Source organism: Coffea eugenioides, chromosome 2 (assembly GCF_003713205.1).
Source record: "Coffea eugenioides isolate CCC68of chromosome 2, Ceug_1.0, whole genome shotgun sequence".
NCBI lineage: Eukaryota > Viridiplantae > Streptophyta > Magnoliopsida > Gentianales > Rubiaceae > Coffea > Coffea eugenioides.
In genome coordinates, this window is record NC_040036.1 from 28,383,110 (window position 1) to 28,399,844 (window position 16,735).

Genomic DNA, 16,735 nt, shown 5'->3' on the forward strand with positions numbered 1-16,735 from the left:
TGATAGAGTAAGGGAAGGAGGAAAGGGAGTAATGGAGGGATACAGAGAGGGCAAGGGAGAGGAAAGGGGAAAGAAGGAAGGGACAGGAAGTTTGAGGAAGAGCACCGAGAGATAGGATAGGTTAGAAATTAGAAAAAGGAAAAGACAGAGGAGAGGAGAGGCGGCGCTGTCTTAGGGTTAAAAAAACAAAAGGAAGAGATACCGCGCGACGCGCGCAACGAGATTCTTCACACTTCTATTACAATACATAACATTCCGATAATCTCAAATGCTAAAAGTTCAATTTTCATTTCACACTAGTTGTGAAGAACTAAACTTCAAAATAAAGTTAAATTCATCCTTCAATCATCTGATCATCTCTATAGTTTCCTCACAACGAAGAAACTATTTTTTCCTTTCCAGCCAAAGCCCACCACAAGCACACAATGATTTTCAAAGGTAACAGAACCACCCCAAAATAAAAAGGAGACTTGATACATCCTGTCAAAAGCAACTACTCAATTTTCAAAGGAAAAAGCTATACGTAACATTCCGATAAAATCAAATGCGAAAAGTTCAATTTTCATTTCACACTAGTTGTGAAGAACTAAACTTCACAATAAAGATAAATTCATCCCTCAATCATCTGATCATCTCTATATTCCCCCCCTCCTCTTCAAATCGAATACCGTGTCGGTCGGAAAAATAAAACGAAAAAACTGATGCACATCCACCAATCCATATCCCTTGTATCCCCAATCATCTCCACGACTGTTCTTCACAACGAAGAAACTATTTTTTCCTTTCCAGCCGAAGCCCACCACAAGCACACAATGATTTTCAACTTCAGCTTCTTTGAAAATTAAAGCTTCATATGGGGTCGGCCCCATATAAACACCCTACAATAACACCAAATTAAAGGACTAAATCAGCATACATGCACTTCATAAAAACCTTAATGTACAGAACACAAAATTAAGGACTACAACCACAGAACTTAGTATTTAACCCATACATCACGACAGCAATACTTTCTAAAACTTGGATACTCTCTCATACAACCAACAACAGGTTGCAGCTTAATGAACTTCAGGACTACATCCAAGAGTAACTCTGTCTTAAACTCACGAACAAATAACTTGTGCCTCTGCAATATATGAGAAGGAAACGAGAGACAACGTGAAGGAAGGAGAGTTGCGAGGATAAACTATCGAATTCCTCTTAATCCCTTAGTTGGTGCATGTTTTCAAAAAAAAAATACTTACTGTTTTAAGGGCCTCATCCGGGATGACCGGATTAGCAACTCTCATCCCCACATAAGGATACACCTTACTCTCATAAAGGCCAAATTGTTTCATGTACTCAAAAGTGGCTGTCAATGATGCTGGTGAACAGCCAAAAGCATCTACATACGTCCTCTCTAGGTGCATTTGATCATGCACGTTATCAATCAACTCCTGAGTGGATAAAGGAACAGGAACCCATGATTTACCATTGAGGCAGTGGGTTGTTGACGAAACTTCGGCGGATTGAAAAGCATAGCATGTTGCTGAATATAGGAATACAAAAAGCATGAAAATATTATGTAAGTTGTTTTGATGGCTTATAACTAAATGACAACCTAAGTAAGTCTCAGCGAGGTACTTACAAGTTTGGCCTTGATCTCCTACTGCTGTAATCGCATCTGGGTTGTCATCATAACATGTGAACTTAACCTGTTAGCCAAAAGAGGTTCTAAATAAGAGAAGTGTGAATTCAATAAAAAAATCATGTCTTGTAACTATTTCTGACATCTTTCTTTCGAACTCAAACCTAAAAATAAGTAACTGGATATCATTTATGGGATGTTCAGCAGTTAAGTAACCACCAATTAGGCAGCAATCATTGTTAAACTCCTTTAAACAAAAAGAAAGTTTTGAACTTCTTATTTGTTTCATGACATAGACAGAATATAAGCGTTGGGGGAGGAAAGGGGGGGATACCGTTGTACAATCAAAAAATTTTGCCAAGCAATCTCCTATCCAACCATACTCATGATCACTTTAGTCTATTATGACCCTAAATTGTTAATTAGCAACGTATTCATATACACGTCCAAGTGCAAGAATGCCATCCATACAGTTTAAAATAACTGAATCAACAAATAATGGCCAACTCATTCGGGAAAAGGACCCCGGCTAACCATTAAAGTTCTTACACATAAACGCATACAACCACACACCAAATACATGAACACTGACTTGCAAAGAGTCTGGAGATGCATTTCTTTTGTTAATTAATTATAATTTGTACTTGACTATCACTGATAGCAATCTTATGACTAGTATACACCAGCTTGTTTCAAGATTTAGCACTTCTAATTTGCAGTTATCCTACTAGTAAGAAGCGTTAATAGGCTATAATTACTAGAAGTCTTTTACACTATTGATATCTATTTTGCTTTGATTTGAGATCTAATTTAACCAATCATCCATGGGTTTGACATTGAATATAGGATCAGCTTATTTTAATTTGCACAAAATAGACCACATACACTTGAAAAGGGAAAGCATTTAAGGGGATCTACAAAACACGTGAAAAAGGGGTGGTTCACAGAAGTCTATACATTCAAAAAAACCAAAACCAAAATTTAAATGTCACCATACATCTTCAAAGAAGGGGTCATCAAACAGCATACGCTTTCTTTTTCTTGTGCTAGAGGATGGAATAGGCTTGGCTGCCATGAGTGCTATCTCTATTAACAAAGAAAAAAGAACTCAATATGTACTCTATGCTTCATGCTTTAAGGATATAAACAAATGGTATAACCAAAAGAAAAACAGGAAGAGTTACAGACTCAAAACAGAGAACCAAATGAACTTCAGAGTCACATCAGTTCCTTCAAAAATCACAAGTTCACAACCTAAGGCAAGGATGTACCGAGTTTACCGTTAAAAGAAACTCCAAGAAACATGATTCGTTATCAATATCAAGACACCAGATTATATCAAGGTAACTTTACAAAGGACTAATGAAATCACAAAAAACCATAAGGTCTTTGTACATCATACAAGTAACTAATGAAAGCACCAAAGTGAAAGAAAGTACCACAGATATGGTCTAGAACCCACAAAGACTCTCCCAAAAAGTAAAAAAAATTTCTTTGAACAGAAAATCCATAAAATATTTTTATACTACTGGAAAGCATTAACAAAAAACCTAACATACACCCCACAACCCAGCATATACAGGGTTTGAACCTAATATCCGAAATTATCAAAAGAAACCTGGTTCGAGTAGCAGAATTTGTGAAGCTATCAATGGATTTCAAAATTTTTGAAGCTACCACGTTTGAGAACAGATTTTATTGTGTACCATGAATACTCTAACCTCTACTTCAAAGCAAACTAATTTGCTTCATTCTTGATAGGACTTGTTGAGACTCGATTCTGTGTTACACTCATAGACGCATAGACAAAACACCCTTCCCCTCAGTATAACACAGAAAGACACAGAAAAAGGACCTAGTACGACGGCTATACCAAAGGGGGGGAGGAGTGGGGTTGCAAATGAAAGGGGAGGGAGGCAAGGGGAGGAGGGAGGCGACTAGCGGGAAGGGGGATGAGGTTGCCGGGGAAGGAGGAGGGAAGAGGGAGGTGTGTGTGTGTGTGTGTGTGTGTGTGTGTGTGTGTGTGGTTGGGGAGAGGGGGGGGGCGGCGGGGGGCTTGGGAGCGAGGGGCCTGGTGGCAGTGGTGGCAAATGGTGAGGGGTGGTGGGTGGAAGAAAAAGGTGTTAGGGATTGTTCCTTTTTTTTGTGTTTTTTGTTAGGTGCATTTGAGATTGTTCGGAGTGTTTTTGGGGTTTTTTCAGAGTGTATTACTTTAACATTAAATTTGAAAACCGTGCTAATCCAAACAGAGCCTATATTTTTCCTTTTCTAGTAATTTTTTAGTTAGTGAGTAAAGCCTTGGGTGCAAAAACTCATTTTCCACTGGGCAAAAGTCTTCCAAGGCAAGACTTCCAGATATGCATACATACTTCAGCTACTTTCCATAAAATTTATGAGTGTAGAAATTACTTTCGGCGAAAGTATAACTGGATTTACATGCTTGCACAAAGGATAACCCACGTCTACAATAATATTAGGGAGGGCTTGCACTCCTCCAACTTTCTACACAAGTCCTGGATTATGTTTAAGAATGACCTCTATGACATAGAAATGGACTACGCTATGGAGAAATAAGCAGCCAAAAATGCAGTGTGACGTCATCCCATGAAATATGTTTTAGGATATAGGTGCATTTTAATACCAAAGACAGACTCAGAGATGGCAAAAGAGAGTATTGCAATAGGTGCAACACCTCCATATCTTATTGCATGGATGGTGTTTTATGAGATCATCTACCGTAACAAAGAATTGATTCATTCGCATTTATTGTTATTTAGCACCCATAGATGCAATTGCTCCAAATCCCATAGATGCTGCTCGCTGGAATTTGCCTAACTTGTCCATAATTTAGTACAGGCTATGTAGCAATACTAGTTGTACATAATTAAGTGAGCGCAAGATAGGGAGTCAGTATTAGCTCTTTGTAATAGCAACAATTAAAAAGTAAACAATACCAATTTACTAAAACTTCAACAAATTATAAATCTTAAAACTTTTGCTGAAAATTTTGAGAATAAAACCGAAATGTCTTTAATCTATCCACCTAACAAGGAAAAGCAAACAATTTAGAGACGAAAAAAAAAATCACAATTTCCTCTCAAAACAGGGCTGAGGTTAACCATCCATTTCAGCTGGAGCATGTCATGCTAGCTAATTAAGCCGGTAAACCAATTTCCATCCGTGCAAAGTAGGGCTAATTGTCTGAGCACATGCGTATTATTGCACCATACAAGCAGATACGCCATAATTTTTCTTCAGTAAGACGAATACCTTACTTTTACAAAATGTCATTAAGAAAAAGAAAAATATGTGAACTCAAATAATGCCACCACAAAGGAAAGGAAAATTTTCACACGTTGTGTAGCAAGGGAGATAAAAATTAACGCACTTACCAGCAAAAGTTTCTTTTGTCATCTGAATCTTCTGTGGAGTTGAATGTTCTTCAATTCGCCCACCCTAGATAAACCAATCAGCATCCTCGTCCTGCTCCAGACCCCCACCCTCCCCCCCGGGGACCATCAACCCGACCTTCTCCATCTCACCTCCAAAACAGCCAACCGTCATCCCTCGATGTTGCGCCAAAAGAAACCAACTCAAGAGAACCGTTACAGGCCCTGTTGATAAAACAAGGGGAAAAAAGGGTGTTAAAGGATGAGTTTGACAACATGGGGATCTATATACATCTAAAAAAGTGCTCGCATATAACGCAAAACCTATGCATGCTAGATGACTCAAGAGAAAACGTGCATGCTTCCAGAGGAGTCGGATCCAAATACCTAAGTTGTGTTCAGCCGAAAGTTTAAAGTACATAACAAATTTCGTAGATGAGACTAAATCTTCCGTCGATCCTATCTCTTCCGCATCTGCCGAAATCCGGTAATTATATACTACTGCAACGAGTAACGTTTAACGATGCAGGCTAAATTTAGGAGGAAGGAAGGAAGGTTCCATTCGACGAAACCCTGCATCATCCCTCCCGATAGCTTGATATCTCCAGATGCTGCACCAAACACCACAAAGGTGGATATGGGATTTAACAACATCAATTTTTTCTCCAACACATCCATTTGGAGCACCGTTTCAAACACTGTTGACAAAACGAGCAGAAGACAAAGGTGTTAAAAGGAGGAGTTTCACACCTGCACGGAGGTATTATACATCAAAAGAAAAACAAAATTCTCAAAACATATGACCATAAAATGTTGCACATGTATCTAACCCTCGACATAAGTCAACAGAAAGCGTGCTAGATTCCAGAGGGCAGCTGTTAGAGATCGATCCAGATCCATATCGATGCCTAAAAGCTGCGTTGACCTGCGATCCAGTTGATCAGATCTCTTTTGCATCTGCCAGGATCGGATGATTATAGAAGAACGTTTGACGAGGCTAGATTTAGAAATGGAGGTCTTCATCAATGGAGGAAACACTAAAAGACTAGCCCAAAGTCACCGGCAGCCTCTCCCGAACAATACTGAGCACTTATATATAGTATAAAACAATAATATTAGTTGGGGGTCTAGCTAGGGACGGTCGTAACACGTGAAGTAAGGCAGATAGAGAGCAAGAAAGGCTTACAAATGGAAGCCATGCACTTCACACCCTTCAGAGTCCTGCGGCAGCAGTTTCAGTAATATTTTAGGGTTAGCCCTTTCCGGTTTTCAGTGCCATAGCTTTTTCTTTTCTTTTTAATTGTATTTTTTTTTATGCCATAGTTATTTATTTAGTGCACATTTCTTGGGAATTGAACCAATTTATAAAAGGTATCCTAGTATTGTACGTTACATATTTGCACATATGTATTTTTTTTTTTTTGTTTACATATGATTTTTGTTTTTAATCAGTGAAGCAAAATATATTTTGTCAGAAGATTTTTTTTCTCCCCTTTTGTCGACCCTTTTTTTATTTTTTGGGAGACCACCAAGTTGTTGTTGCGCTGGTAGTCTTGAGCTGTATGGAAACGGTGGAAAGTGGAAACATGTCAGACAAGGAACAGATAAGGCAACAAGTGGAGCCTAGTATAGTAGGCTCCCAAATAAAAACCATGCAATCACTTTCGGTCACGGTAAAGGCAAAATGGAGGCTTCCAGATTAAAACCAAGCAATCACCCTCGGGTCACGGACCTCACGGTAAAGGCAAAACGGAGGCTCCCAAACTAAAACCATGGAATCAGTCTCGGTCTCGGCTCACTCCGTACTCGCAATCAACTTGCCAAAACGCGAGCACAAGAAACAAATACTCCTACCATGTTTTAAAGAGTTGAAAGTATCCGAACGTAGCACTTATATCAGGGAGGAAATTGGCAACATGGCAAATGTGGGAGCAAAGATTTTTGTTTCCAGTAAATTTTATTATGAACTATTTCTTGTTACAAGGATTTGAGAGGAATCTGTCTTCCTAGTGGCATGTTTATGAATTGTAATAGTTTGGCAATTTGCCACTGAATCGTGTAATTTGTATACTTATCTATTTCCACCAAAAAAAAAAAAGGGGAAAAGAAAATATGGCGTATATATCAATTCAATTTCAATTAAAGTCGGAACTCGGAAGATGTTCAAATATTTTATAGTCTGCACACTGGTACTGCTAAGCTTATAGTCTGCTCTCTGGCGCTATATTTTTTGGGATAATTTCACAAATCTTCCCTGAGGCTTTCATCAATTACAAAAAGCTCCTCTCAGATTTTAAAATTTACATATACCTCCCTTACTTTTACTATTTAGTAATAATGTAAGCCCCACAAAATAAATTTTCTCACAAAATTTCTAAATTACCCTTTTGTACAAAATTAAGAAAGAAAAATATAGTATACCCAAATCGCATATATAGTATCAATACATGTCATGCAAAAAAAAAAAAAAGAAAAAAGAAAAAAAACACACACACAAACCCCATTGACAACCGATTTTATACCTCAAAATTAAATATCAATGTTCAAATCCCTTTGCAATATAAGCTAATCTGACCTAAAAGTACCATTACAACTTTCCTATGGCGTTAAAAATATTAACATCTCAAAAGTAGAGAATAAATTCTACATTTACAATAAAATTATAATAAAACATTTCTAATCCAATGAAAGAAATTCTTGTGTAATTATTGACATTTTATAAAAGTTTTTCTTGACAACAAACAGAATATGAAAAATTTCACATTTTCATTTTTCTTCCTATTTCAATCATCAATTTCATTATTTATTTCTCTATCACTGCGAGTCTCTTCATTTCCTTCTAGTTTAACACATAATTTGCTCCCTCTGTTAACTTTGTAGTTTCAATTTGTTAATATCCACAAAACTGAAGATAATAAAAAGAGATTATATTAACTAGAAAAAAAGCGAAGTGAAAATAGACAAGAGATAGAAAAATAGATCCTTTTGGATTTTGTAAATTTATTGCCTTAAATTTAAAATTATCTACCAAGTGGGGGGCATGATAGGTATTTTACTATGCCAAGATAAGATAAGTATAATTTTTTAAACTTGAGGGGAGTCGAGTGAAATTGTTAGAAACCTCAAGGGAGGTTTCTGAAATTATCCCATATATTTTTTTAGTGGTACCATTTTCTTATATACACACTAAGCTTATCCATCATTTATAACTTATTGTTATATTTCAACTAGACTCTCTTTGTTTGCTATTTTGCCATTAATAAATGATTAATCACTATATTTTAACTTCCATATTATTTTGGATTAATTTAGGATACGTTTGATAAAACTAAAGTCTGAAATCTAAAATCTAAAATCTAAATTCATTAAATTATTGAATTGTTAAATATTAAATCTAATGCATTTGAGTGCATATCACATACAGTGATAAATGAATAGTTTATCACTTAATTTTGAAAGCAAGTTTGTCTAGAAAATTCAGTGCTACTTAATAATTCAGTTGTTCAATTTTTAGATATTAAATAGTTTGAATATGTTAAGATCTGAATCCATTAAATTTAAACGTTGAATTGGATTATCAAACAAGACCTTAATCACCCATTTAAAATATGCTTCACAATGTGTGAAATGCACATCTTATAATGCAGTTTAGATTTCATGCTTAATTACCAGCGAGGAGCAACGAGTAACCAAATCCATGAGCTCAAACTCATGAATTGTAATGATTTAAACCATCATTTTATTATGTTTAGACAATACTACCATACTAGTAACAGAGGGAAGGATGCATAGCTGTTAAACTCAACCCAATAAACAAGTTACTAGATCGGGCTTTCCAATGTGATTGGATAGGGAGAAATCTAGTCAACAATTCTGAGAGAAAGGAATTAAAGTCATTTGAGCTTTTCTAAGCTCTGAGCTCCTTCGAACTAAACTCATTTGTGTGATGCAAGTCAAGTTTAAGAGGGGTGGGGGCACTGGAGAAAGGGGAGGAGGAGGAGGAGAGGGAAAGGGAGGTGATGGCAGAAAGAGGGTAAAGAGAGAGACAAATATGGATTAGATCCGATCCAGATCAGGGGTGTGGGAGGGAGGAGAAATGAGCAAGAGGAAGGCATGAAGTAGTGGTAGGGAGGGGAAGGAGGTGGCGGGTGGAGGAGCGAAGAAAGGGAGTTGTCTTTCAAAAGTAACATCCTAGAAATACAAGGAATCCACTGTCTTCTTAGCGATGGCAATGGGACTGTTTTGACACACAGAATAGAAGGTAATTTTGAGGACTTAAGCTAATGTACTTCAGTATTAATTGGTATCAAAAGCAACATCCTAGGAACACAAGGGAACAACTGTCCTCTTAAGAATGACAACGGAGCGGTTTTGCAACTGGAACTTTTGTCCGTCCCCGCCCTACCCTGCCACCAATTTTCCTGCCACTCTTCCTCCTCCACTCTCCTTGTGAGCACCCACGAGAAAACCCATTTTTTCCCCTTGAGTTCAACAACTAAAATTTACAACTATTACTTAATACTGGCAACGTTATGTGCAATCATTACTAGTACAAATACTAATGATACTACAGTCACATTGCTACAATTACCATTACCAATCCACTGCCATAATGAAACCTCTATTTATTAATATCCCCATTACTACACTACTAAGGGTGCATTGGAAGTTTTATTACTAATAATAATCTAACCCAACATAACATAGAAAAGACTAAGAGGAAAAGATAAAAATAATATCCTATATACATTGTCAATGTAATAAAATTATATGCAAAAATAATTAATTGTAATTATAAATAGCTAGTCAGTACTTTTATTCTAATTAGAACTAATTTATGATCGTTTGGTTACATCAATAAGTTTGATTGTTATATTTAAGTGATATGGTGGAAGGGGCTAGGTTACCCTACCTAGCCCTCCGCCCCATGTAAGGGGTAGGGGCCTCCCCATTACTCCCTCTACAAGGTCTCCATCCCCATTGCCATCTCTATATCCCTCTACTAACATATAATGGATCAAAGTAGATAACAACAACAAAAGGACAATGTCCCATATAAACATGAGGGCCTGAGTATTATTATTATTATTATTATTATTATTATTATTATTATTATTATTATTGCGTGGAGTTAAAAAAGAACAAAGGGATATTTGTCCTTAATTCATGAAATGGAGTAAGGTAAATATTAAAGGTTAAAAATTATCCGGTGCATCTGGTGTGTGGCTTCGCATCCGGTGCATCAGGTGCATAGGTGCACCTGAAGTTGATTGGTGAGGCAAGAGTTTAGCATGTGCGACACCGACAAAACGCAGTAGTATTGTTATCAACAAACCGAATTTGATTCATTTGCCGTACGTATAAAACATGCAGCTTCAGGTCGATGGTGATTAAGGAGAAGAAAATCGGAAGCCGATATGCCTTGTTTCGTAAATTGCGACCCATTTAACTTCTACAAAAAGTTTACTTAGAATAATTATTGTAATATTTGTTATGATGCAAAAGCATGTGAGATACAGTAAAATTATTGAGAAAATAAAAACTTTGATTAAAAAACATGTTTATGAATTAAATGTGTGTGTATGTATCTGTATATATTAAATAATACCAATCTAAACACACCAAATAATTGAGCAAATTTAAGCAGGTTAACTTCTCTCCAATACTCTTGTGAAAGGTTATTCATGGTGAGAAGCGTCATTTTCTTAGTGGTAAACTGAAATAGTTGTAGGAGTTGATTTTGGAGGAAAATTGTAGAATTTTCAACGTAAATTATTGCAATTTCCGTAGTCGTTGTCCCTCAAAATCCGCCCCATGGAAGGATGGAAATATAGAAGCAGGAGTACTTGAAATTTATGCTGGAAATCCTCAAAAAAAAAAAAAAAATTTTAGGCCAGAAATGTGCTTTAACGTTATTGTAAAGTTTCAGCAGAGTTGAGGGGCTCACCGCTAACCTCAGCAAGTTCCAGCTCCGTGCTTGTTAAGTGGTAATCCGACGCCTCCTCATTGGAAGGAAAAGCCATATCAAGATGATGACCTACGCAAGCAGAACAGTGAAAAGCCATGGTGAAAAAACAAAGCTTCACGTGATGTCTCTCTCTTTCTTTATTTTTTTTTCTCTTTTTTTTTTCCCTGACGTGATGTCTCTATCTCCCAGAAACATGAAGAAGGACCAGAGATACGAGCCAAACCGTATAAAATTTTCTTTTGGATTTGCTCCGGGGGTCTTTGTCGCCTTGTCGGAAGATAAGATATCCAGTGCCATCCAAAATTTGACTGCTTCCTCACCTCTCCATCCTGAGTCCCTGACTATAGATCCGGGATAATTTTGGAAATGTCCCCTCAGGTTTTCTATAATATTACTTAACTCTCTTAAAATTTTTAAAATTTTATTTACCTCACCCATCAGGTTGATAAGATTCAATATTCCTATCAAATGTCATAAATTGAGAATTTTACACTTGCACTCTTAATAACTATTTAACCAAAAATTCAAAATCAAATATAGTTTTTAAACCAAAAATGTAGATAAAAAAAATTCAATCATTATCTAATATTTGTTCATATTTTTCTGTATCGTGGTGGTAGTAAGATAGCAAAGAACATAGGTAAATTAAATCTAATCAAAGTCAACCACTTAAAAAGATTTTGATAAGTAATCAATACTTTGAAAATTTTTGTAAACAATTATAAAGAAGTTAAGAAATTTTTTTTAAGAATTATATTTTAATACATAATGTAGTTTAAGTTGTACTGAAAATTAAACTTATATCTTCATATTTGTGATATGCCATATAAATCCTACTTATATAAAGAATTTTATAAATAAGTTAGAATTTTAAAAAAAAATTAGAAATTCTTTTAGGAACTATAGTTTAATATATGATGCAGTTTAAGGTGTATTGAAAATTAAAATAATCTCTTCATACTTGTGATTTGTAAATAAATCCTACGCATAGAAAATTTTTTATAAATAAGTCAAAATTAAAAAAATTAATCAAAAAATTAATATATATTTTTTTGGACTAGATAATAGTTGTTGTATATCTATAAAATTACTCGTTATTGCATTTATAACTACCCATATTTTTGTCTTTTTACTTTTAAACCTTGTTTTAATTTTTATTATTGTTGTAAGTTTGATAGGTAAAATAAAGTAAGGATAGTATTGAAAATCTAAGAGGAGCTAAGTGATATTATTATGAAAAAACGTCAAGGGAGGTTTGGAAATTATCCCTATAAACTCGTACAATAAAAGGAGGTGAGCAATGAGTTGAAGTACATGAAAAGTGTATTACTCCATCTGTCCCAATATTAGAGTCGTTTTTAAAGAATCCAACTTTTTAGGGAGACATAGTTATCATTATACTTAAATGAGGTGGCATTGATGAATTTACATATGTATCCTTTGAATTCAAAATATTTCTTAATAGATGTGTATTGCAATTTTTGAAAGTTGTTTTTTCAAATGGTAAGATTGAAAAACATGTGTTAAATTTCAAATGATGACACTTATTTTGGAACATAAATAAAGTGAAAATACGGCAATTATTTGAATGTGCCAGGATACGACACTAAGAATTGTGCCAGGATCCAGATTGATCTAAAATTAAAGAAAAAGAAGGAGAAGAAAGAAAGAGAACGAAATTTGCAAACGTTGCACTCTTTCCATCGTATTGACATGGAGCCTAAAGTAAAGAGAACCTAAAGTTGAAAACCCATCCAACTTCAAAATGGAGAATTGCCGTTAATTGGTCGGATATTTATTATCCTAGCAGAAGGTAGTTTGCGAATCATTTAAACAGGAGGATTTCCACCACGCTACTTGATGTCTCCCTCTATTTCTGGTGGAAATTTACTAGCTCAAGTGCTCAGAGTTCCTTTCTTTTCTATGGCGTACCAGATCCTCAGGGTATGAAGATGAAACTTCACAGATTATTAGCTAACAAATTTGTCCAAAAAATACGTCATTCATTTCGACTGTTTTTTAATCTCAGACAAGTAGTCACACCGGCCCACAAAAAAAAGAATGATGCGCAAATTACCAATTAAATTATTGTTTGAGTTTTTGTTCGAAGACCGAATCTGCTTTTCTAACTTTCGACCACTTGACTTGAGACTATTTCGCCAATTGTCAAATTACATTATTCAAAATTGATCAAAAGTCGAAACATTTAACGTATTCAATTGATCAAAAGTCGAAACATTTAAAACTAAAATATTTTCTATTCGAAAAAAATCTAAAAAGGAGGAGGACTATATCCAAAATTATTCTCGTATGATGCAACCAAATTAATCTGAAGGGACTCGTATGATGCAACCAAGTTAATCTCGTATGATGCAACCAAGTTAACTACGCCTCATTAAAGTGCTACGCTAGTACATAGTAGTTACCAAAAGATTATGAATTTGCACTCTTAGGTACCTTTCACTTGCAAGTTTAGGATATTCAAAATTGAAGAACATGAAATATGCTTTTAGGGTGCAGATTAACCAGCTGCCTACTCCGATTAAGTATGAAGCATTCAATTACACAATTCTTTTAGATTTTTACAATGGTGAAACTGACAGCTTAAGGAAGGAAGAATTGTCATTCTAAAATTAACTTAAGAAAAGGTATGAATTGGTAGAAAACACAAGAAAGTAGGAGACATCTACAGCAACTAAAGTTAAAAAGGTTATAACTCTAAAATAAAATATGAAAAGAAAAACTTGAAAAAGTCAATCAAGTATTAAACGGATCTGCCTCCTGCCTGCCTCTTCAAGAGACAAACAATTATTGATATTCAGGTACTAGCTGGAGAATAAAAAAGAGAAGGGAAAAAAAAAAAGGAAAGAAAGGATGTCGAGCAATTTCAAATGAAACAATTTACTTAGCCAAATATCACTCTTGGCATCAGGGAAGTTCAGTAACTAACTAAAAAAGGGGAAATGAATGGAAAAGTACTTGTAAGGATTACATATTCCCAAAAAAAAAAACTAAGACGGAACAGGCCGATATAAACCCTGTGCAGTTGTGCTACATGGTTTTTAGGTTACATGATTTGCACAAAAATACACAACTTAAAGGAATGCAAGAGCACTCACCTTGAAGGTGTTTCGTAGAGGCATTCTTCAAACTGATTTGCCGGAAAGGCTGGCCACAGTCCCCTGTAATATCCTTGATATTCAGCTACTGAAAACTGTTAAAAGAAGTGCTCTAATCTTCAAGAAGATATAGACAATGACCGCAAATATGGAACCTGATCAAACCTTTCTGATCATCTCAAGAATGTGAACTTAAAACTCTTCCCCAAGGTAGAATGTGAACCATCCCCAGCCTTGAACGGAGGAATAACCAAATAGTAGCAATTAAAAGAAGGCAGTAGCTAGTATCAGCAATAATGCAAAGCACTACTGTAGGTGATGGATATGTGTCGACTTTATGTGCCCACTTGCAAGCTGCAAGTGCATGTCAATTTATGCTCGTCACAATATGCTTGTTTTTGCCACACTTTTTCCACAATTTTCCGGACAATAATGAATAGTAAGGACAGGGAAAGCTCGTCATTCATTTCTAGAGGTCCCCAGGCAGCCCATTATGTTTTTCAATCAGCAACAACCCCCCTTTATGTGTACCCCTTTATGTGAATTTACTTTATGTCGAAATATACCATCCAAGTATTACCAACCTATATTACAAGTTTTTTTTTTTTTTTTTTTTTACTTTTTTTCCAGCAAAGAAGAAGTGAGATTCAAGAAACAATGAGGAGGAAAAGGAATTTGAATCTAAGACTTCTAAGTTTTGAGATCTCAACTTTAGCTACTATAAATGTACTATTAGTATTAAATCTATATTAATATATAAATTTAAAGTTCTCAGTGTCGCTTATATGGACAACAAAGTAATTTAATTTTTCCCGGCCATGGTTTTTGTTTGACACCTATGCTACTAAAAGAACTAAAAAGTGCCCAATATTAATTTAGGATTTCCCGGGAAAAATACCAAGTACTGGATAAAACTTCAACATTTAAATTAATGAAGCTAAACTGAAACAGCAAAAGTGCCCAACATTAATTTAGGTTTGTTCATGAGGTGAATAGATGGCTATTTGGGTAATTTTTGGTGCTTTGGTTGGTGTTTTTAAGTTGCCAACTATAAGTGTGGGGATTAAGGTGTCCTGGTATAAATGTATTTTTTTTTCCTCTTTTACAAGAGGTGCTGGAAAAGAGGGATGGTGCAATTGAAGGGAGGGATGCGATTTATGAAACTAGGAAGGAGATAAGGAGAACACAGAAATATGTATATTACGAGTATTTAGTTCTTTTGGAGTAAGGATCTTATTTTTATTAGAAAGGTCTAAAATGTCTGAACGAATGAGTCCAACAGCATTAAATTGTTTGGAAGAAAATTCTTTAACATTCAACTTGAGGTTCGAAATGAGCAGTTGGTTTAATTCGATCTCAAGGACAGCTTCAGGAAAAAATATCAGACACTTGTGTATCCTCTCTCCAAATAAGCGGAGGAAAATCAAGTTTTTTTACAAAAAAGAATTAGTGAGTCCATCCTTTGATGGAAGAAAGGCCAACAAATAGTTTGCAAGTCTGATGTTTGCTTCCACTTTGGTGAGCAAAGTAAAACCAGTCCGAAACATGACCAGAAACTTTCATAAGGGAATAGGAGCAGAGCAGATCTAACAAGTAGGGAATTTCTATAACGTTATAGAGAATGAAGAAACCAAGGATGAGAATAGCGTTTGGGATAACCTGTGCTATCTGAATAGCCCAAAAGGTCAGAATTTGGGATAAGAAAAGAGGGGACTGAGAGGCAAAAACCGGCCACAAACTGATCTCTTTAAACAATGGCATACCTCGGAGAAGGTCGGTAAGCAACCTTAAAGGGCGAGCTACCCAAGCCTCAAACTAGGGAAGGATAAGTAAGCTGTGGCAAGTTGATCAGCCTTTTTCCTGATCAAGGACAAAGGGAATAGTATCAATCACCCCGAATTCATTTTTCTTTGGTTGTTTAGGAGCCAAAGGAATGTCACCAGTCGAATCACTCCCTACTCCTTTAGGGGCTACCTCCTAAACTGGAACTTGGGAGGCTGCATCAGAGTTTCGAGAGATGTGCTCAGGAGAACTCATGACGTTAATGGGACAGTGAGGGTGAAGAGGTGATTTCTGACCAGACCAGTTGCCTTGGATAGCTAAAGCGTACTCCTGAGTGGAGAGGTAGCTATTGGAAGATCACCTGCTTAGTTTATCAAAGTTGGGGCTAGGTCCCCCGGTCTTTCTCCGAAAATTAAGTCAGTTCAGAATAATATACTAGTGTAAGGATAGTTTGAGGGTTTTAGGCTTTTACCAGAGAAAAATCGTCCCCTTCTCAGTAGGAGATTCATATATTTATAGGGGACAATTTGGAGGGAAGGACTGTGAGGTTCAGGTCCCTAGAAATTTGACTAAGACAGCATATCATCCTGACTTGACCACTCTGGGCGGTGAGCAGTGTGTCAGAACAGTGAACAATGTGTCAGAGGTCACATCTGCTACTTTTCAGTTGTCATATCCTTAGGCACGATCTCGGTTGTAGTGTGCATCATAACTCCGTTTCGAGGTGACAGCAGATGCCAAGTTCACTTCGGTTATCAAGGGATACGAGGTAGCCGAGGTGAACATTGCGGTTGGACCTAGTATTATGGATCGAAATACCGTCTTGGCTCAAACCGAGCCGGGATGACCA

General features: G+C 36.1%; 1 protein-coding gene across 10 annotated transcripts; it reads right to left on the reverse strand.

Annotated features, from left to right (window-relative positions):
* Window positions 1-269: 269 nt before the first annotated feature.
* LOC113761785 (cathepsin K-like) lies at window positions 270-14,543 on the reverse strand. Of its 10 annotated transcripts, none has more exons than XM_027304923.1 (13): window positions 14,269-14,537; window positions 14,104-14,166; window positions 11,208-11,325; window positions 10,964-11,053; window positions 6,203-6,237; window positions 5,847-6,105; window positions 5,404-5,714; window positions 5,020-5,241; window positions 2,625-2,713; window positions 1,628-1,694; window positions 1,245-1,528; window positions 995-1,126; window positions 270-878 (listed from the first exon to the last, which is right to left on the reverse strand). In XM_027304923.1, the coding sequence occupies exons 8-13, from the start codon at window positions 5,039-5,041 to the stop codon at window positions 636-638; spliced, it is 837 nt and encodes a 278-aa protein (XP_027160724.1). In that variant the 5' UTR covers window positions 5,042-5,241; window positions 5,404-5,714; window positions 5,847-6,105; window positions 6,203-6,237; window positions 10,964-11,053; window positions 11,208-11,325; window positions 14,104-14,166; window positions 14,269-14,537; the 3' UTR covers window positions 270-635. The 10 variants fall into 10 exon arrangements, with proteins under 10 accessions (XP_027160724.1, XP_027160725.1, XP_027160721.1 ...); XM_027304924.1 differs by having other exon boundaries at window positions 14,259-14,537; XM_027304920.1 differs by having other exon boundaries at window positions 10,971-11,053; window positions 14,104-14,537.
* Window positions 14,544-16,735: the final 2,192 nt, after the last annotated feature.